The sequence below is a fragment of the Acomys russatus genome, chromosome 29, assembly GCF_903995435.1.
Source record: "Acomys russatus chromosome 29, mAcoRus1.1, whole genome shotgun sequence".
Classification (NCBI taxonomy): Eukaryota; Metazoa; Chordata; class Mammalia; order Rodentia; family Muridae; genus Acomys; species Acomys russatus.
Window position 1 is genome coordinate 37,814,828 of NC_067165.1, and position 22,794 is coordinate 37,837,621.

The 22,794-nt window shown below is 49.3% G+C and overlaps 1 protein-coding gene across 1 annotated transcript; it reads left to right on the forward strand.

The window, feature by feature from the left end:
• The first annotated feature begins 1,101 nt into the window (after positions 1-1,101).
• Lrrc38 (leucine rich repeat containing 38) lies at positions 1,102-20,186 on the forward strand. The gene is given in 2 exon segments (XM_051171407.1): positions 1,102-2,228; positions 19,579-20,186. Coding segments are annotated over 2 exon segments (1,320 nt in total). The 5' UTR covers positions 1,102-1,162; the 3' UTR covers positions 19,833-20,186.
• The last annotated feature ends 2,608 nt before the right edge of the window (positions 20,187-22,794 follow it).

Genomic DNA, 22,794 nt, shown 5'->3' on the forward strand with positions numbered 1-22,794 from the left:
AAAAACAGGCCATCCAACTCCCTTCCAAACTGGGAAAAATACCCACACTGAGCTCTGAGGCTTCGGAATAGTTGGCTCCACCAATCCCCAGAAGAGCCAGGCGTGGGGTCAGGGTCAACGGTGGGGCCCCGTCAATGACAGCTGCTCCCGAGGTTATTTTGGGCCAGGGGCTGAGCTTTTCAGTTCCAGGGTGTTGGGATTAAAATAGCCACCTGCAGGGCAATCTCCCTGTAACTCCATAGGGAGTTCCTAAGGAAAAGATTCAGAGCAGGAGTGGGGAGTGGAACAGGGGCTTGGCTTGAGGAATGACAAGGAAAGAATTCTACCATTGCCTAAAACCAGTCTCACCTCTGTGGAGCTGCGTTCTAAGCCTTGGCATCTCTCTGACAGGTCACTTCCTGGGGCTGTCAAAATGAAGGTCTGGTGCGGGAAAGGAAAGAGTTGGTAACTCCCAAACACTGCTTCTGGTCTTCCTCAGTCTTCAAAGGGAAGCCCTTTTCCATTTCACAGATGTTCACCGGAGTTCAAGGGGCTAGGAGGCTCTGGTTCCAGGTCATTCAATTCCCTTCCGAACTGCCCCAGTGCCTTTTTTGTTTGTCTTTGTTTTGTTTTGGTTTTGTTTTTTCAAGACAGGGTCTCTCTAGGTAGCCTTGGCTGGCCTGGACTTGCGTTGTAGACCAGGCGGGACTCGAACTCAGAGATCCACCTGCCTCTGCCACTCTAGAGCTGGGATTAAAGGCGGGCACCACCACCATGCCCGGGTGCCCCAGTGCCTCTTGCTTGGGTCTTGGCTAAGAGCCACAGTGTGTGTGTGTGTGTGTGTGTGTGTGTGTGTGGTGTGTGTGTGTGTAAGATAATCAAAGACACAGTGTGTGTTAGAGATCCCCAAGCTCAGGACCAGTATGGAAACCGCTGCCTGGCCCTGGCCATCCTTCCAGTCACAGAGGGACCTTGGCAGTTACCCGCTTGGTTCACACCCTCGTCTTGGAGGAGGTGGGGCAAAAGCAGGTGGGAGGGAGGAGGGAGTAGGAGGGAAGCCCAGCCATCCTGGCTCCTAGCCCACACTCAGCTTGTAGCCCTAGTAGCCCTAGGCGGGGACTTGACAGCCTGTGGCCATAGTCCAGGACTTGGAGCTGGAGTGACCTGGGCCTCTTTGGCGGAGATGAGGGTGGCGCTCCGGGCGCATGCCCCAGACACGCCCTATGGAAATCGCTCCAGGGATCCATCACTGAACTTGGTCTTGAGCACCGCTGGCCAGGTCCGTGCGACAGGTCCCACTTCCTCGCCTGAGTGGGGTTGTTCTGGCCTCCCTCCGAGATCTACACCTGTGCCTTGGAATGTTCCAGAGAGTCAGTTTCCTGTGCGGGTGAATTCTGCGCCCAGCGCCTCTCCTCTGCCTACTCCCTCCCCGCTGCCGGGACACCTCGGGTCGCACTGTCCCCGCTGCACTCTCATCGCCCCCGCGCGCCCCGGCGCAGCCTCCCTGCCCCGCGCCGCTGCCCTAAGGCTCTCCGCGTCCTGTAGCCAGGTCCCCGCTGCGCCTGCCTAGCCCCAGGAGGGCCTTGTCCTCCGGAGTCTCCGGGCCATGAGTCTTTGCACTGTCCCCCGCCACCCCACAGGTGCGGCTGCGGCGCTGGGGCTCGGTAGCCTCCTGGTACTGCTCGGGCCGGGACGCGCGTGCCCCGCGGGCTGTGCCTGCACCGACCCCCACACGGTGGACTGCCGCGATCGCGGGCTGCCCAGCGTGCCCGATCCCTTTCCCCTGGACGTGCGCAAGCTGCTAGTGGCCGGCAACCGTATCCAGCAGATCCCCGAGGACTTCTTCATTTTCCACGGAGACCTGGTCTATCTGGATTTCAGGAACAACTCCCTGCGCTCGCTGGAGGAGGGTACATTCAGCGGCTCGGCAAAGCTGGCTTTCCTGGACTTAAGCTATAACAACCTCACCCAGCTGGGCGCCGGCGCTTTCCGATCGGCGGGGAGGCTGATCAAGTTGAGCCTGGCCAACAACCACCTGGCCGGTGTACACGAGGCCGCCTTCGAGAGTCTGGAGTCGCTGCAGGTCCTGGAACTCAACGACAACAACCTGCGCAGCCTCAACGTGGCGGCTTTGGATGCGCTGCCAGCCCTGCGTACTGTGCGCCTGGACGGGAACCCTTGGCTGTGTGACTGTGACTTCGCCCACCTCTTTTCCTGGATTCAGGAGAATGCATCCAAATTGCCCAAAGGTGAGCCAGAGGGTGGAAAACCGGGGCTGGGTGAAGTAGGGAAGGGGCAGGGATGTGTAAAACCTCACTTTGGGGTCCCACCAAGAAGTCCCCTGAGTAAGAATCCTGTGGGTTTAACTCCACAAGATCAGCTGCTTGTTCCCTCTGGAAATGTTGGCAGAGAGAATGTGAAAGAACACATTCGGAATTCTCCAAGGTTTTCCCCCTTTCTTCTTCTCCTCCTACCCAAGTTTAGGACTCGCCTTTTTTTTTTTTTTTTTTTTTTTTTTCCTATCACATCCTTTCTGGGAGCCTTTGGGTCCTAGGACAGGTGGGTGTGAGCAATATACAGGTCCCTCCTAGTGGGAAAACCCCATGCTGTGTGGGACACCATGCTATTCCCAGAACCCAGAGGTGGAGAGCCGCTGGCCAGTTCTGAACGTGGTCCAGCTGCTGCAGATTCTAAACTGGTCCCATCTGTCCTTGACTCTTTAGTCCACCCCTGGTGAGGAAAGTTCCCAGTGGGGGCAAAGGCAGCCTAGATGTGGACATGTAGAAGAGAAACCTTTTGGGTGGGCACCTTCCCTGTTTTCCTGCTGCCCCTCCTGATGACCCACACACATACCCAATTGGCTGATGGGAGCACGAGGGCACTGGGAACAGAGCAGGAGGTAAAGGCAGAGCTGAGAAGGCAGGGACCCCAACACTCATCCAGGTGTGTGCCAAGACTGAAGGCAGGTGATGGCCTTACACTGGGTGGAGCCCACCCTTCTACTTGTCAACCTGTGAGCGCTGCCCCCAAATTGGCTTCTCAGCAAAAGCCCTAAAAGTTTTGGCGAAGTTGTCCACAATGCTGTGTAGCAGACATTATAAAAGGTGACATGGCTGTGAGTTTATCTTTATTTCCCTCAACTGAGAGGCCCCCGGAACGCTGTTCCTTTGTGTATGGGATTCCTGTGTCCACCTGGTCACACACCTTGAGCCCTGCTTGTCACTCCTGAGTGGTAATTCTGTCTCTCTCTAATGGCTCTACTATGTGAACAGTTCCAAAAACTCTGGCCTGCAGGGGTGGGGGTGGGGGGGGGAGGGAGAAAACAAATGGAAAGAAAACAAACAAACAAACAAACAAACAAAAAATCTGGCCAGCAAAGTGCAGAGTCCCCCAGATTTGAATGATGCCTTTGTTCTCCTGCTTGGCTCCCCAGATCTGCCAGGCCAGGAGATTCTAAGTGACAGGAATGTCTTGTCAAAGTCCTCCCTGGGGAGAGGGTCACCTTGTCTTCAGTTGCCCCGTTTTGGTGTCTGCTTCTCAAAGACTGTCTCTATTCGGGGAGGGTAAGGGGGGGTGAGGGGGGTGAGGCAGGGAGGCTCCCATTGTCTCCCAGTTGGCAGGAGCTTAGGTTCTGTTTTCAGTCCTGCCTTGGGGCAGCTGGAAACTTGATTGGCCTCTTAATGCTTCTGTACCTTGGCTTCTTTGTCTCCTGACCTCTAAGACCTCCACAGAGCCTCAGGTCAGAGTCGGGAGTCACCGGTTTGAGTTTTGCTTTAAAAAGGTGATAGGGACTCTGAGTAGGTCACTTAAGGTTTTTGAAGCTGGCCCTTTTCACGTGTTGTCAAGATCAAAACACAGTAGTAAAGGGCCAACCCCAGAGCAAGCAGAGCTGTCCATCATCTTTGGGAGAAAATGGACAGCAGATGGACAGATGAGACCAGGGGAGGATGGACAGACCCTGAACAGAAGACAGTGTAAAGGGGCCTGGGCATAGGGTAAGGCTGAGAAGAAGACTGGTTTCATCCAGCCAGGAGAGGAGGATGACAGTGGGAAGACACCTCCTGGGGGCACAGAGCCAAGGGCAGCTTCAGGCTCCCTGCAGCTGTCTACAGAGTTTGGCCAGGGCAGTGTCCCCAAAGTGAGCCACAGCGGGGAGGGTGAAGGCACTGGCTGGGGCTGAGAAGTGAGTGGAAGACTCAAGTTCTGATCTGGACTCGGGCTTATGGTTCTGCATGGACCCCCTGCCCTCCCCCAACCTCAGTTTCCCTGCTTCTGATTTCAAAATATGGACAATGTCCTCCCACCGCCTGGGAGGGTTAAAAGTAGTCTGCTTGATGAAAGCGCACAACGGTGCCTAGAGAGCAATGGATGCTCAAGAGAGGCTAACCCACACTCTCTTCTTCAAGCTTTACTTGGCACATGGTAGGTACATGGTGTATGCACATGCTAATTATGCATATCAGTGGGGCACATAACATGACAAATTTAATACACGTATGTGATGTATAACTATTAAATAAGAGAAATTTACCATTTCTGTTACCATTAACCATTGATTGTTTCTTTATTCTGGCCTCTTGCGGGCTCCTCCTGGCTTTAATAAAATATAAGTATGCTGATATGGGGGACTAGAGATTGCTCTGTTTATAAAGGGCTCACTGCACAAGTGTGAGGACAACCAGTCAGTCCCCAAGCACCCATGTAAAAATCAGGCATGATGCTGTGTGTCTGTAATCCCAGGGCTAGGATGGGATGGGCGGAGGCAAATGAATCCCAAGAGCTCATTGGCCAGCCAGTCTAGCTGTATCAGGAATCTCCAGGCTCAGTAGAAGACCTCCTCTCAAGAAAAAGCTGGCGGCAGGGCCTAGAGAGATGGCTCGGTGATTAAGAGAACTTACTGCTCTTGCAGAGGACCAGAGTTCAGTTCCCAGCACCCAGGATGTAACTCCTCCTCCAGGGGAGACAACAATCTCTTCTTGCCTCCCTGCCTACTACACTTGTATGCACAGAGCAGACCTGTATACACATAATGAAAAATAAAGCCAGGGGTGGTGGTGTACGCCTGTAATCCCAGCACTCGGGAGGCAGAGACAGGTAGATCTCTGTGAGTTTGAGACCAGCCTTGCCTACAAAGCAAGTCCAGGACAGCCGAGGCTATACAGAGAAACCCTATTTTGAAAAACCAATAAGATGAAATACTAAAGAAACATAAAAAGAAGACATTTAAAAGTTACTTAAATGTAAAGCTAGGCACGGTGGCGCACGCCTTTAATCCCAGCACTTGGGAGGCAGAGGCAGGCGGATCGCTGTGAGTTCGAGGCCAGCCTGGTCTATATAGTGAGTCCAGGACAGCCAAGGCTAAACAGAGAAACCCTGTCTCAAAAAATCAAAAAACCAAAACAAAAAACAAAAAACAAACAAAAAAAGTAAGGCAGAGAGCAACTGAGGAAGACACGTGACCACTGGTCTCTAACCATGTGTACACTCCCACACGTGCGTGTGTACCCGGATATACACGTACACCACACATATGCACACAATAAACTATAGCCATTTGGTATATTGGTTAAATAAGCGCTATAGCTAGATGATTAAATACAGGCTGTAAGACACTAGGGTTTATTTCTCCTTGGTATCCATTACATGGCCACCTCCTTTCTCCCTCCCAGTCTCCTCCCCGAGTCTGTCTTTCATGAAGGCCAAGGCCAAATCTCAAAGGCCTAGCTGGGGCACTGAGGTTGCTTTGCTTGTTAGTGTGTTGGCAGCGCCAAGTGCTCAACCACTGTGTGACATCCCTAGTCTTGCATGGCCTTGCTGTTACTCACCTGGCCTGTAAATAAAGATGATGCAGTACTCGCTAGCTAGGTGAGGTTCCCGGGAGGCTGGGAAGAGATGGTAGCAGTGGGCACTTTAAGTGGTGGTGTCCTTAAGACTGCCCCACTGCATGGTTGGTCCTTGCTTGGTGCTTCAGACTCCACAGGCCCCTCTGGGGTCTGGTTAATTGGTTCTTTTGGGCTTCTTGTTGCCTTTAGATCCTTTTATCCTCCCCCCCCACCCCTATGCCCCCACTTTTCCACTCCCTGTACGTCACCCAGTGTTTGGCTGTCACTCTCCACATCTGTCAAACCGGTGCTGGCCTGGACCTAGGTCCTCTACATAGATGTAGCAGATGGGCAGCTCCGGAGGCTTCATGTGGGTCCCCTAGTAAGGAGAGCATGGGCTGTCTCTGACATGGACGCTGTTGCTCGCTTTTTGGTTACTTCCCCCTGGTGGGACTGCTTTGCCAGGCCACAGGAAAAGAGGACAAACTCATTCCTGAAGCAATTAAATGAGCTGAGGTGGGTGGGTAGGTTAGGCTCCCCTTTCCGGAAGAATAGGGGAAGGGGGTGGGGGAGGGGAGAAGGGGGAAGGAGAGGAAGGGGAGAGCTACGACAGGGATGTAAAGTGAATTAAAAAGAGAGAGAGAGAGAGAGAGAGAGAGAGAGAGAGAGAGAGAGAGAGAGAGAGAGAGCCAGGCGTATGCCTTTAGTCCCAGCACTTGGGAGGCAGAGGCAGGCGGATCCCTTGGAGTTCGAGGCCAGCCTGGTCTACAGCAGCCAAGGCTACACAGAGAAACTCTGTCTCAGGGGAAAAAAAAAAAAAAAAAAGACTGCCCCACTGCAAGGAAGGCACACGTGCAGAGAAGCCTCACTTACTCAAAAAGCAAGGCTGGATGGAGTGCCAGGACCTCCTGGCTCCCAGCTCACTAGGCATGCTGACCACCCAGTTTCTGACAACGAAAATCGGGGCAGCACTGGGGTACAAGCACCAGGCTTTCAAAGCAAAATCCCTGCCTCTTCCCAGGGAGGGAACCCCAGGGTAGAGGACAGCTCCCTCCCTCAGGCATGGCTCACTGCATCTTTGCACCCTCCTCCTCTGGGATAGAGCAGAACCGTTTCCTTGTGACCTTGGCTGGTCGCAACCAGTAGCAAAAAAATGTGTTATCTGCCGGGTGAGCCCCCTCTGGTGGTCACATAGGGTCAGGACTGTTCAGTCTCAGAGTCAGAGGTGAAGGGAAAGGCTGGGCTCTTTGGCTCTGAGGCCTGACAAGAAGCTTTCGTGCTGGGGGAAGGAGAGCAAGGGATGCCAGCGCCTTGGATGGCCAGTTAGCAGAAAGCAAAACAAAGCACCAACCAAGCCAAGCAGAAGTACTAGGGTGGTCAATTAGTGTTGAATTTCAGATAAACGAGAAACCCTATTTTAGTCTAAGTATGTTATTCTTAAAGATAGGAAGACCAAGGATGCCCTATTTATTTTACGCAATATGCTGTTAATTTAGTATTTACGTGAAATGTTATTTGTCTCTTATATGAAATGCAGGCCTAATTGGGCATCCTATATTTGTGTGTGTGTGTTTTCTGCGGTTTTCTGTTTTTTGAGACTGGGTTTCTCTGTGTATCCCTGGATGTCCTGGATTCCCTTTATAGACCAGGGTGGCCTCCAGCTCACAGCGATCCTCCTGCCTCTGCCTCCCGAGTACTGAGATTAAAGGTGTAAGCCACCATGCCCGGCCTATATTTATGTTTTAATTTAATCAAATTAATTTGATTTATTTAGTCAGGGGTGGGGATACATATGTACCAAAGTGTAAGTGTGAAGGTCAGGGGGGAGTAGAACTCAGGTGACCAAGCTTGGCAGCAAGTACCTTTACCCACTAGGGCATCTTGCCAGCCCCCCCCCCCTTTTTTTTTGTCTTATTTGTTTTTGCAATGGGGTCTTGCTGCACAGCCAAGGTGATTCTTCTGCCTCAGCTTCTCAACTTTGGGGTCTCTAGCATTCATTTTTATGGCCAGCTCTCCAGCAGCTGTATCATGCGGCCTGTAAATTAGAGAGCACTTTGTCATGCCCAAGCCTCTCTCACTTAGACTCTGTGCCTGTAAGACATCTTCTCTAACCATTTTCCCAATAAGAAACAAACCGGGTGGAGTGGCTGGCACAGGGCTGGCATAGGGTGAGTGGCTGAGATAGCCCTGAGCTCTGGGGTGTTTGGCCTCATGCCCCCTCCTTCTGAGAGGTGTGGGAAGGGACCGTGTCTCTCCCCTTCCGTCCTCAGTTCCTGGGTGACATCAGGCTGCTTCCTCTCTCCAGTCCGAGGTTCTGTACCTACTCTGGTGGTTCACTGTGAGCTACCAGGCTCTCCGGTAGTGCGGGACAGTGAGGGGCCAGGGCGCAGGGCTGATATTGCTTTAAGCAGAAGGTGCTCTAGACCTGGAAGCCAGAAAGACTTTGGAAAAAAAAAAATCACCCAGGTGACCAGCCAGGGTAGAGAGAGCTGGGAGGCTGTCAGGAGGAGTCCAGGAAGCATCTGGTAATGACACCTTTGTCACAGATGCTGTGCTCTTTGCAGACTTCCCTTTGTCATAGCGTCCTTCACATCCCCTGGCAGATGGACAGCATCATCTGAGAGCCACCCAGAAGCCTCCTGTGGATCCCTAGGTCCCAAGAGCTGCGTCGTGTGAGCTCCTCCTGGGGTTTTCCTGTGCACAGAAGGCTGAGAAGTGCCTCGAGGGAAAGCCTTGGCTCCCTGGGTCTGGTCTTTGCAGCTGAGGCATTGTCCTAGTTAGGGTTCCTGTTGCTGTGATGGAACACCATGACCAAAAGCAGGTTGGGAAGGAAAGGGTTTATACTGTTTCAACTTCCACACCACTGTTCATCATCAAAGGAAGTCAGGGCAGGAACCTGGAGGCAGGAGCTGACACAGAGACCGTGAGGGGTCCTGCCTACTGGATTGCTCCTCATGGCTTGCTCAGCCTGCTTTCTTTTTTTTTCTCTTTCTTTCTTTCTTTCTTTTTTCCTGAGACAGGTAGCCTTGGCTGTTCCGGACTCACTTTGTAGACCAGGCTGTCCTTGAACTCACAGAGATCCACCTGCCTCTGCCTCCTGAGTGCTGGGATTAAAGGCATGAGCCACAGCTGCCTGGCTTCAGCCTGCTTTCTTCTTCTTCTTCTTCTTTTTTTTTTTTTTTTCTTTTTTATTTTTTTTCAGCCTGCTTTCTTATAGAACCCAGGACCACCAACCCAGAGATGGCACCACTCACAAGCCCTACAGGCTTGCCTACAGCCTGATTTTACGAAGGCATTTTTTTTTTTTTAAATTGAAGTTCCCTCCTCTCAGACGATTTTAGTTTGTGTCAAGTTGACATAAAACTAACCAGCACAGTGATATTACCTAAATTACCTACTGTCTCTAGGCCTAAGACTTCTGCAATCAGGAGAGTGTAAGTGTGAGACCTGGAAAGCCATTTTTAAGTAAAATTCTGTGGATTTAAAAAAAAGTGTGTAAAGCAGAGGCAGGTGAGTTTGAGGCCAGCCTGGTCTACAAAGGTGTCCACGACAGCCAAGGCTACACAGAAAAACCCTGTCTCGAAAAACCAAAAAAAAAAAAAAAAAAAAAAAAAAAAAAGAAAAAGAAAAAGAAAAAGAAAAAGAAAAAAGTGTGTATTCATCTATTTTCTTTTCCTTTCATCCTTTTCTTTTTATTTATTTATTTTTGAGACAAGGTCCACCATGTAACTCTGGCTGGGTGGAACTTGCTGTGTAAACCAGGCTGGCCTTGAACTCCCAGAGATCCATTTGTCTTTGCCTCTTTGTATACTACTATGCCTGGCTGTGCAAATATTTCCATAAGGGTGTACACCCACTGGTAGACATGTGCTCAGCAGCCTGAGACTTCATCACAGGAGGCCTGTTCATATGCTGTCCCTAGCCTTGGCCCTCATGGTGGAAGAGGGACATTAGGATTGAGAGTCAAAGCTGGCAGCAGCAGGACTGCATGCCTGGCTTTGGAGGTGTGTGGAGCAGGTGACTCAGGCTATACCAGCCTTGAGAGAGAGCAGATAAGTTAGGAAAGGTGCTGATGGGATGCTGATGTGGCCACGCCTCACGGTCTTGGTTTTGTGTCCTCCACAGTCACAGCCCTCAGTACCAGAGAGGAGGCTCAAAACGCCTATAGTCCTATGACCTTGACACTTGGAGACATAGACTGTGGGGCCAGGAGGTGAGTGGATATGGCAGAACTAAACAGAAGTGCCTTGGCTCTGCCTAACCCTGATCTCCACAGGAAAGTCTCCTAGAGAAGACACAACAGAACTGTCTGGAATGTCCCTACACTCAGGGGCTGAGAGCCCCAGTGGGCACCTCTGTAGGCAGAGTCCCTCCATGATAGGTGCCATGGCAGACAGTGTGTTTATCCAGGGCCTATGTTACATATGGCACTTAACCCTATTTGCTACCTGGCTCAACTCAGGGCCAGCTGGGGAGCCCACCCTGAGCCCCAGAAACCACTTCAGATTTTCTGACATCAATGGGCTTGCCTCGGGCAAATGAACAAGCATTACTGTCATTCAGGTGGGGAAAAAAAAAAAACCTGATAGCTTGCCTGAAGTCACATGGGTATTTTCTCTCTCCAAGGTGACTCTTTTATTTTATTTTTTCCCTAAAAATAAAATAAAAGCAGTTTTGTTTTCCTGGTTATAAAAGTAACAAGCTTCAGTTATTAGACTGTTGGAAAGGACTTACATATTACTTGATGCTAATAATAAAAATTAAAGGCAAACAAACAGACAAAAAGCAAGCAACAACCACAAAACAGACAAAAAAATCCCAGAGGATGGAGAGATGGCTCAGCAGCTAAGCGCACTGGCTGCTCTTGCAGAGGACCTGGATGCAATTCCCAATACCAACATGGTGGCTCACAAGTATATGTAATTCCAGTTTCAGGGATCTGATGCCTTCTTCTGGCCCTCAAGTACATTGTACACACACCATGGCCTTGCATACATGTTAGCAGAAGCTCATAGCTATAAAATAAAAAATAAACAACTAGAATCATTTTACTATTAAATTTCTATGATTAAAAAAAATTAGCTGGGGCTAGGCATGATGGCGCATGCCTTTAATCCCAGCATTTAGGAGGCAAAGACAAGCGAATTGACATGAGTTCGAGGCCAGCCTGGTCCACAAAGCAAGTCCAGGACAGCCAAGGCTACACAGAGAAATTCTGTCTTAAAAAAAAAAAAAAAGCCAAAACCAAAACCAAAACAAACAAACAAAATAATTATCTAGGTGTGGTCATGCACACCTTTAATCCCTACATTAGGGAGGCAGAGGCAGGTGAATCTTTGAGGCAGAGGCCAGCCTGGTTTACAAAGTGAGTTCTAAGACAGCCAGAAATACACAGAGAAACCCGTCTCAAAAAAAAAACAAAAAAAAAAAACAAAAAACAAAAAACAAAAAAAACCAAACAAACCCATCTCTCTCTCTCTCTCTCTCTCTCTCTCTCTCTCTCTCTCTCTCTCTCTCTCTCTCTCTCTCCCCATCTATATATATATATATATATATATATATATATATATGAGACCCTGTCTCAAAACATGAAAACAAACAAACAAGAAATGAATTAGACACAAAATGGTAAGTCCTATACTGGCTAGTTTTATTTCAACTTGACACAAACTAGAGTCATTTGAAAGGAGGGACCCTCAATTGAGAAAATGCCCCCATAAGATCAGGCTGTAAGGCATTTTCCTATTCGTGACTAATTGCAGATGGCCCGACCGATTGTGGGTGGTGCCACCTCTGGGCTGGTGGTCCTGGGTTCTATAAGAAAGCAATCCGAGCAGGCCAGTGAGCAAGCCACACTTCTCTATGACCTCAGCTCCTGCCCTCGCTGTGAGTGAAATTACACCCTTTCCTCCCCAGTTTGCTTTTGGCCATGGTGTCTCATCACAGCCATAGCAACCAGAACAAAGCCAAGTACTGTATAGTTGGCTCCACATTTATGGAGGACCAAAGTGATGAAGTTCACAGAGAAGGAAGGAGGATGGGTGTTGCTAGGAGCTGGGCGGTGGACATGTAACGTGGACGGTTTCTATTTGAGAGGGTTAGGAGCTCTGGCTGCGTGGTGCCAGGATGCTCCAGGATGACCCCTTGACTCGATGCTGCCCATACATCCTTCTCGCCATGAAATCAGCTTATTATTTAATCAGACGGAGTGTCTGCTGGGCGAGACAGGGAGGATAATTGGGAATCTTCCCCTGTGTGATGGTGGATATTTAATGAAAGTGGCAGCAGAAAACAAAAGTTAGCACTATAAGAAATTGGAGCTCACGCTCCTTGGCACCCCAGAGCAGGAGCAAGCCTCGCAGGGCTCCTCGCATGCCTCCGTATGCAGTGTTCCTCTGTGGCACAAAATAGTTCCAGCTGAGGCCACGGTGCCTGCAGCTTCTCCAGATGTCGGGAGTGATGAAGAACAGGTCCCTGGAAAGGCACTAACAGAGTGTCAGGTTGATGATGGTGAGGTGGAGGCTAGCCAGAGCTGGTGAGATGGCTCAGCTGGTAAGGACAATGGCTGCCAATCCTGATGACCCAAGTTGGATCCCTGGAACCTTCCTGGTAGAAGGAGAGAAGTGACTCCTGCATGTTGCCCTCTGACCTCCACAAGGGTCTGTGGTGGCACACACCCTTGACTCAAAACACAAAAATAAAAAGCAGTAAAGATGGTAATAGGAGAGAAAGACAATTCTGGAAGCATCTGGGAAGTGAGTAAGAAGATCACGACTCATCTACCATAAAATACCCTGCAGCCATTAAATATGTATTCGTGTGTGTGTGTGTGTGTGTGTGTATGTGTGTGTGTGTGTGTGTGTCTTCATGTGGTATGTGTGTGTGTGTGTACATGCATACATATGTGTGTGTGCGCCATATACTCACAGTGCATGAGCCATTGCTAAAAGGTACATTTGGAGGCCAGAGCACATCTGACGTCATGCTCTGCTTCCTTTAGCTAGGCTCTCTCAGAGAACCTGGGGCTAGGCTGGCAGGTAGCCATTCACCTGTCTTTTTCTCCCACGGGACTAGGTTTACAGGTGTGCACATGGCCATGCCTGCCTTAAAAAAATGGTGCTGGGATTACAGGTGTTTTAGTAGCCTCATCTGCCTTTTAAAAATATAGAGAGATTCTGGAAATTCCAACTTGGGTGATCATACTGGCACGGCAAGCTCATTCAACCACCCAACCACGTCTCTATTCTATTCTATAATACCAAGTCTCGGGAGGGCAAAGCGGGGAGGCTGTCTTGACGCCAGGAGTTTTGATACCAGCCTGAGAGACACAGTGAAGCAAATATGTAAACGTGGCGTGTTATATTTTGCAAACGGGAAGACATTCCCGGGAGGAATGTCAAACATGGTGCTTGGAGGTCTTTCTACCAGACAGATTTATGAATGTTTATGCCTAAGAGAGGACCTGGAAAGGTCTAAACCATTGTGCAAGCTGTATTTATAAGTTCGTCCATCTGCCTTCTGTGCATTTGTTGACGGTGTCTCAGTGTGTGTGTGTGTGTGTGTGTGTACGCAGGCTTTGCCTAGTAAGCAGAATTAGGAAAGCAGAACCCGATCTCTACAGCAGAAGTGCTTAGGAGAGCCCGGTGGCCAATCACACTGAGAAGCTCCCTGGAGGCCAAAGCTGGAGAAAGGCTCCCTGAGAGATCTGGGCCCAGCCTGTTCCTTGGCAAGGGACCGGGACCAGGCTTGAGAGATTAATCTCAATCTACCATCTGCTGTGTCACTGTCTATTTCTAGGATGGCAGTTTGTCACCCTCACCACTCAGGTGTCAGCTGTGGGGGAGAAGCCATCATTCAAGGGGACGGACTCTGGAGGTGTGGGTGGGAGGAGGACCCTACCCCCCACCCCCCGGCCACTCACAGGAGCGAGACACACCCATCCCAAGAGAGAAGCTAGGCAGAACAACATTGAATTGGCCAGTGTGATGAACGAGTTGAAGTCAGGAGGCCACTGAATCTGCCCACTGAGAAGCCACCCCAGCGGGGAGCTGATCTGCACGGGCACCTATCTATGGCCTTCCAGGATGCATATGCCTCCTGGACATCTGGGCAGCTGTAGCTAATGTGTAGTGGCTACTCACCTTGTATTGCACTTTTCCAAATCCATCCTGGGGCCCACCGAGGGAACCAACCTTGGCTGAGTAACCGGGGAAGGTTATTCGTGGAAGGATGGCAGCTGATCCTCAGAGCTGAAGAAGCAGGCTCAGAAAAGGACAGGGCTGCAACTCAACTGGGAGAGTGCCTGAGTGGCATGCAGGAAGGCCTGGGATCCACTCTGGCACCATAAACTGGGTGTGGCTGACCCTTGCCATGGAGGTTGAGGCAGGATTGCCTGTTGGAGGCCGACTTCGGCTACATAGTGAGGTTGTCTCAAAATAACGTGTGTGTGTGTGTGTGTGTGTGTGTGTGTGTGTATGTGTTGAGACAAGGTCTTATATTTTGTAGCCCAGGCTAGCCTCAATCTTGAAATCTTCTTCCTCCCCTCAGTCTCCAGAGTGCTGTGATTCCAGGCGTGTACCACGATGCTCCATGCTCCATGCTCTGGCCTGCTCTAGCTGGAGCATTTTTTGTTTGTTTGTTTGTTTGTTATGTGTATGGTCTCGGGCTTTGAACACAAGGCCTTGTGCATGCCAAGCAGGGAGAGTTCTGCTTCTGCCCTATACCCTCAGCTTTGTTTTTGTTTTTTTTGTTTTTTGTTTCTAGTTCTTTTTTGAGACATGATCTCTCTAGGTAGCTCAGGCTAACCTCTAATTTTCAATTCTCTTGCCTCAGCTTGCCTCTTGCCTGAGGGACCTGTGATGATTACAGGCTTGTGCCACCATAGCCAACTATACTTAGTTTTGGGTAGCCCAGTTTGTGGATAGCTCCTGAGGCAGCTCTAATGAAACAATGCAGGCCCATGCCCTGTGGAACTGTCAGGATTCTGGGGTACAGGAGACACAGTTTCCCTATCCCTATTGTCACTCTAGCTACCTGCAGAAGTCTTCCCAGGCTTTTAGGGATTCCCAGTCAGGTAAAACTAGGATTTTTGATTCAACACAGAAAACAACTTCAGGACTGGCCAATTTATGAAGCTGATTTTATTAAAGATATTTTAATACAGACTTAAGTGTGAGGGTTAGAAGAGGGGGGGCTCAGACGGACAGACAGACGCACCTGGGAGCACATGTGCTCAAACAGTTACTGAAAGTAAGATATACCCAAGAGGTGCAGGCTCCTCAAGGAAGAGTGACACCTCTAATATTTATATGTCCTGGTCAGGTGTCAACTTGACACAAGCTAGAGTCCAAGACAGCCAGGGCTAAAAGAGAAACCCTGTCTCAACCCCTCCCCTCAAAAAAGCCTTTATCAGATTGGCCCATGGGCAAGTCTTCAGGGCATTTTCTTGATGATTTAGTGTGAGAGGGTCCAGCCTACTGTGGGCAGTGTCACCCTTGGGCTGATGTCCTAGGCTATACGAGAAGGCAGGCTGAGGAAGCCATGGGGAGCAAGCCAGTATGTAGTGTACCCCCATGGCCTCTGCTTCAGTTCCTGCCTTTATGCTCCTGCCTTGAGTTCCTGAGTCACCCATCCCATCTTCTCTGATGATGGACAGTAACCTGAAAGCCAAACAAACCCTTTCTTCAACAAGCTGGTTTTGGTTAGTGTTTCATTACAGCAACAGAAACCATTTTAAGTGGGGCTGGAGAGATGGGTTAGTGGCTAAGAGACTTGGGTGTAGTTCCCAGTACCCACATATTAGCTCACAACCACTCATAGTTGCAGTTCCAAGAGATTTGATGCCCTCTTATGACCTCATGGGCACCTCATGTACATGGTATGTGGAATACTTGCAGGCAGAACAGATAAAATAAAATAAATCTAAATAAAAGTGTAACTAAGACCTAATGTATACTTACTATATTCAAATGGTTGCTAAGACACTTAAATGAGATACTTTTAAAAGTTTGTTTGTTTGTTTGTTTGAGACAGGATTTCATATAGCCTTCAGTATACAGCTGAGACTGGCCTTGAACATCTGATTCTCACAACTCCACATCCCAAGTGCTGAGAATACAAACACACCTGGCTCCTGACGACACTTTGAATTATCCCACTGGCTAAGGTACTGCTGGCATTTCCTGTAAAGATGATGGGATGTTAAACATCCTAAAGCAGGCGGCACAAGGCAAGGAGGCAAGTCCTGGCTCACGTACCAGCAGTCCTGGGGGTGTGAGGTTGGGATGCAGTGCTGTTGGTACAGTGCTTGTCCAGCATTCAGGAAGCTCTGGGTTCAGTCCCCAGCATCATATAAAACAGGCATGGTTGAGCATGCCTGTAATCCCAGCACTTCTGGGGTGGAAGCAGGTAAATTAGAAGTTTAAGGTTGCCGGGTGTAGTGGCGCTCAGCACTCGGAGGCGGAGGCAGGTGGATCTCCATGATCCTGGTCTACAAAACGAGTTCCAGGACAGCCAGAGCTGTTACGTAACCTGTCTTAGATAAAACAAACAAACAAGGGGCTGGAAAGATGGCTCAGTGGTTAAGAGCTCTGTCTGCTCTTATAGAGGTCCTGAGTTCAACTACCAGCAACCACAGGCTGGTTCACAACCATCTATAATATTATCTGATGCCCTCTTCTGGCCTGCAGGTGTACCTGCAGAAAGAGCACTCGTATATGTAAAATAAAGAAATTTCAAAGTCTAAAAAAACAAAACAAACAAGCAAGACAAGGAAATAGGCGGGGCACCTGCCAAGAAGAAAGGTTTTATAGGGATTTGGGCAGAGGAAATAAGAATGGGAAAGTGTGTGTGTGTGTGTGTGTGTGTGTGTGTGTGTGTGTGTGTGTGTGTGTGTAAATGACTAAATGCTATGTACGTAAAATTATCAAGCAAACAGCAGCAATAAAGCCCAAAGCACAACAGTGCCAGATTGAGAAACCCAGTCTATGGTCAGATACTGTTAAAGAGAGAAGGGAACCCCGAAGTCACACAGCAACATCGGAGCCCTGCACCAGTCACAGGTGCTGTTGCAGATGGCGCTACAGACAGACCTCCACCCTCTGCTGCCTGGCGCTGTCTGTCCATCTGACTGTCTTTGTCCAGCTCCTCTTCACGGCTCGGGAGAGCCATTAAGTCAGGGTGTCTTATCACAATTGAGTGCGCAGGCCCAGCCTCCACTCCTGGTGGGTCAAGTGGCGTTTTCCCAAATAAGCCCTTTTCTTCCAGCCACAAAGAAATGTGAAATGACATTTTCTAAAAACGTCGCTTTGTAAAAATGCCAAGGCTAATCTCCAGGCACAAGGAGCACTGTGGAAATCAGAATTGACTCGGGAGCTGCAGCCTGGGAAGAAGAGAGTGCTCCGGGGGGTGGGGGTGGGGTGGGGAGGGTGTGTGTGGCTACTGGCTCTAGCTGGACTATAGTCCACTACGAGCTTGAGGGCTGCACACCGCCTGTGGCTGTTAGGACCTATGCTCATGGCCCAGGGGACTACTACTTTTCTTTCTTGTTTTAGGGCATCTTCGGCTAGAGACTAGTGTAGCTATCATGATGAGGCAGGCTGACTGATTTTAACACTGAAGGACTAGACGTCTGTAAGGGAGCCTCACTATGGAAATCTTAAAGCTTTTCTGTTTGGCCCAGATACTTTTCAAATGCTCAAAATAAGTAGGTAGAAGTTTGATTTTTTTTTTTTTTTTTTTTTTTTTTTTTTTTTTTTTTTTTTTAAGTATGCCTATTTGACATGGGTGCTAGAAACCTAACATGCGTCCTCTGGAAGAGCAGAAAGTACTCTCAACCACTGTGTTATCTCTTCAGTCCCATGTTTTATTTTGTTTTTTGTTTTTTGTTTTCTTTTTCAAACAAGGTCTCATGCAACTTGGCCAAATCTTCCTGCTTGCAAGTTTTGATAAGGCATGCACCATGCCACACTGGGATAGAAATCAAGGCTCTGTGGGCCAGCACTCTGCCCAGCCCTGAATTTTATCTTCTTAAGAAACAGGCAAGGGCTTGGGATATAGCTCAATGCCACTATGCTTGCCTAGGATGAGCAAAGCCCAGGCTTTTATCCTCAGCACCACTGAGAGAGGGGCAGGAGGGTGGGTGAAAGGGAAGGGAACAGGAATGGAAGAAAGGAGAAAGGGTAAAAGAAAAAAAAAATAAACAAAATCCATGGCAAAGATGGGCTTGGTGGCCGGTTGTGGTGGCGCATACCTTTAATCCCAGAACTTGGGAGGCAGAGGCAGGTGGATCACTGTGAGTTCGAGGCCAGCTTGGTATACAAAGCAAGTCCAGGACTGCCAAGGCTACACAGAGAAGCCCTGTCTCGAAAAACCAAAAAGATGGACTTGATGGCTCAATCTGGTAATCCCCTCACTTGGAAGGCTGAGGCCTGGGCTTACATAGCGAGTTCTAGAACAGCCTGCAGGATAAAAGAGCCTCTGTCAGGGCTGGAGAGATGGCTCAGTGGTTAAGAGCACTGCCTGCTCTTCCAAAGGACCTGGGGTTCAATTCCCAGCACTCACATGGCAGGTCAAAACTGTCTGTAACTCCAAGATCTGACACCCTCACACCAACACACATAAATTAAAATTAAATAAAAAATTAAAAAAAAAAAGAGCCTCTGTCTCAAAATTGATCAAATGGAGCTAGAGAGATGCCTCAGCAATTAAAAGCACATATTATTTGTTCTTTCAGATGACGTGAGTTCTGTTTCCAGGACATGTCAAGCAATTCCAGATGATCCAATGCCTCTGGCTTCTAAAAGCACCACATGTAAAACACACACACACACACAAGCACACACACACACACACACACACACACACACACACACGGGGGTGGGGGAGGAGGGAGGGAATCAAAGCCTATGACCAAGTGTAAACCAAAGAGCTCTGGTTGTCTAAATCCTTGGGTCTATAAAGCAGTTACATCGATCTGGGGAGAGGAGTGAGTACAATATGGTTGCTAGGCAACTGTTCCCTTGGGGGGAATACATGGGTGGGGTGGCTTTAGATGTGTAAGGGATGGGATGTGTAAGAGGAAGGAAGCTCAAATAGTCTTCCTCCGTTTCCTTTTTCTGAGCTGGAGTAGAAGAGGCACACTGGTAAGAATCCCAAGGGTAGAGTCGGGCGTGGTGGCGCACGCCTTTAATCCCAGCACTCGGGAGGCAGAGGCAGGCGGATCGCTGTGAGTTCAAAGCCAGCCTGGTCTACAAAGTGAGTCCAGGACAGCCAAGGGTACACAGAGAAACCCTGTCTCGAAAAACAAAAAAAAAAAAAAAAAAAAAGAATCCCAAGGGTGGCTTCGAGGTGCTGGACAGCGAATGAAAGTGCTTTGCTGGACACAAGGGGTCTAATTAAGGATGCTGTAATAAGGCATCTTGACTTTTGGGAAAGGCTTGAGGGCGAGCTCTTTGCAGCTCGGAGACACTGGAACAGAGAACGAAAAGCTCTTCTGAGAACTTGAAAGCACCAAAAGTAAGCAAGTATTGGCGGTTGCTAAGTTTCCTGACCAAAATGGTGTCTCCCATTCCCTCCCTGGAAAAGAGTACACCTTAACAAATCTGTCCACGGGTAAGAGGAAGTTTCCAGAGCTGAATGCCTGGGCTCTCAAACCCAGATGCGAACTGGTGAAGCTATGCTACCAAAGCAAGTGCTGTGAGAGTTCCTCCCCTGAGGTACTTCTGAGCAGTCCTGTGCTGCAGCCTAACCCTCTCTCATCCCACCCATCTCTCTCCAGGCCTGGATGCCATCCAGTGTTCACTGCCCATGGAGGACAGGAGGGTAGGCCTGAGGGAGCTGTCCGAAGCCAGTTTTAGCGAGTGTAAGTTCAGCCTGTCCCTCACGGACCTGTTTATCATCATCTTCTCCGGTGTCGCCGTGTCCATCGCTGCCATCATCTCCAGCTTCTTCCTCGCCACCGTGGTGCAGTGTTTCCAGAGGTGCGCCCCTAACAAGGACACGGAGGATGAGGACGACGACGAGGATGACTGATCCACCTCCTCCTGCTCTTCGCTTATCCCACACTCAGCCACCGGCACCTCTCCAAGGGGAGACAGAGATGCTGAAGACGGGGAGCATCGCATCACTCCGCGCAGTGAGCGGGGAGGAGCTCGCCTAGATGTACCTGCTGGGACAGGATCCCAGAGCATAGAATCAGCAGAGTAGAGATGCAGGAAGGACGGAGACAGTCACTCTGGAGCACAGGCCACCTCCCAGGCTGGGGCGTTTGTGTGTGTCAAGAAAATCAAGGCAGGCTTCACGGCTTACCGCTTTACAACCCTCCCAAGCTGACGTGAGAGCTCACAGCTTCTGACCTCAGAGGTTTTGGTGTTGTTCTTGTGACAAGCTGCACTATGGACCATGAGCCGTCTTTCTCCTAAATGACAGCAGCGTTCGGCTCACTCTCCACAGGAGCAGGAGTTCTCTTCTTCCATGGAAGGTCCCAGCAGCCTAGGGGTGTTAGGGCAAGAACAAACAAATGTACATGCAATAGACAATGTTGTTGGCTTGATACCTCATACCCGAAGTGATGAATGAGGGGTTGATATGAGACGACTTGAGCCAGGAACGCTGAGCTGGGCTGGGGGCTGCTACCTGACAGGGGCTCTCAAGAAGCTCCTGGGGCCGTTTTTAGGGACCCACCCCTTCAGGGTTTGTTTGTTTGTTTTGTTTTTTCGAGACACAGCCTCTTTGTGTAGCCTTGGCTGTCCTGGACTCACTTTGTAGACCAGGCTGGCCTCGAACTCACAATGATCCACCTGCCTCTGCCTCCCAAGTGCTGGGATTAAAAGCATATGCCACCACGCCTGGCTTCCTTCAGGGTATTTTGAAGAGGGCCCTTTGGATATGATTCGGTCATGAAAGTGGAATCATTCTCGGTGTGTTTAGTGCCCTTACAATACAGACTCTGGAGGCGTCCCTGCTCCTTCTACTAGGTGAGGACCCAGTGAGAGGGTCTGTGAACCAGGAAGTGGTCTTTCACAGGAACTCAACCATATTGGTGTCCTGACCTTCATCTCCTAGCCTCCGGAACTGTGAGGAATAAATATTTGTTATTTATAATCCCCCATGGGTGTGATTTTTGTTTGTTTGCTTGTTTGTTTGTTTGTTTGTTTGGTAATAGCAGCTCAAGGAAACTAGGACACCATATTTAGCTAAAGTGTTACCCCAAAATAAGAGCTTGGACTTTGTAAAGGGTGCTTGTAGTTTGTTGATAAGTAGGTTGGGAGAATGTGTGTTGGCATCACCTGGTCTCAAGTCCTTACTGTAAGGGATAACAACTTGCCAAGGACTGGCAATCATTGTGTCAAGTTGTGACGGCCACTTTGCTCTGTCATTCTTCCCTCTGTGATACCATCAGGGTGTTCCCCTCCAGAGCCCCACTTCATCCAAAGCCGAGCAATCCTCTGTGCTGCTATGGTTTTTAGTCTTGCCAACTGGAGAAGTTTTGGGGCACTCTCCCAGAAGCCAGGAGGTCAATAAGCACAGGTTGCATTGGACCAACAAAATGTTCATTAAAGGAAACAAAACAAAACAACAACAACAACAAAACCCTAGATGTAACACCACACACCTTTAACCTCAGCATCCAGGATGAAGAAACAGGCAGAGCTCTCAGTCTGAGGAGGCACAGAGAACTCTATGAGCCTCCTAGAGAGTTACAGGCCTGCCATGAATATGTGCTACATAGTAAGACTCTGTCTTTAAAAAAATTAGTTGACAAGCAAGGTGTGGTAGTGCACACCTTTAATCCCAGCACTTGGGAGGCAGAAGCAAGAGGATCACTGTGAGTCCAAAGCCAGCCTGGTCTACAAAGTGAGTCCAGGACTGCCAAGGCTACACAGAGAAAACTTGTCTCGAAAAACAAAAAAAAAAAAAAAAAAAGGGCTGGAGAGATGGCTCAGTGGTTAAGAGCACTGGGCTGCTCTCTTCCAGAGGTCCTGAGTTCAATTCCTGGCACCCACATGGCAGCTCACAACTGTCTGTAACTCCAGTTCCAGAGGATCTGACACCCTTTCACAGACATACATGTAGACAAAACATAAATGAAAATAAAATAAATAAATTATTTTTTAAAAGTTGGCAGCCAGATGGTGGTGGCACATACCTTTAATCCCAGCACTCAGGAGGCAGAAGCAGGTGGATCTCTATGAGTTTGAGGCCAGCCTGGTCTTCAGAGTGTGTCTAGGACAGCGAAGGCTAAAACAGAGAAACCCTGTCCAGAAAAAAAAAAAATAAGTAAATAAATTTTTTAGAAGTTGGCATGAGAAGAACACATGCCTGTAATCCCAGCCAGCACTCAGGAGGTGGAGGCAGGAGGATTGCCTCAGGATTGAGGCTTGGCTAGGCCACACAGTACAAGTGAGTCTCTGTCTCAAAAACAAAACAAATGAACAAAACCTAACTCAGGGCCCTGGCCTCTGAACAATCTTGTCAGGGACATCTGTGGCGTCAGGGCATACATGGCATTTCCTTGGAACATAGGCTGTGACAGTGTTTTCCGGAGTGAGGGAGAGAGACAGCACTTTGCTTCAGAGACAGTATGAAGCAAACATGTCATGAGCCCCAGCGGGGTAATGCAAGATGGCTTGTGCTAACAACACTGAGTGGGGCTGGAGGTCAAGACGTGGACCAGACACTCACGAGAAGCTGCAGGCATCTTTTAGGGAACTTGCTAGTTTGTTGTTTATAATGTATGCCTTGAAAAGCCCAGTGTGATGGTGCAGCTGGATAATCCCAGCACTCGGGAAATAGAAGCAGAAGGGTGAGGTGTTCACAGCCAGTCTGAGCTTCATAAGATCCTGTTTCAAAAGGACAAAAAGTTGGGGGCTGGAGAGATGGCTGCTCAGCAGTTCAGATCATTTGTTCTCCTGCAGGGGACCCTGGTTTGGTTTCCAGCACCCACATCGCAGTACATAGCCATGTATAACTCTAGTTCTAGTCCCAATGCCCC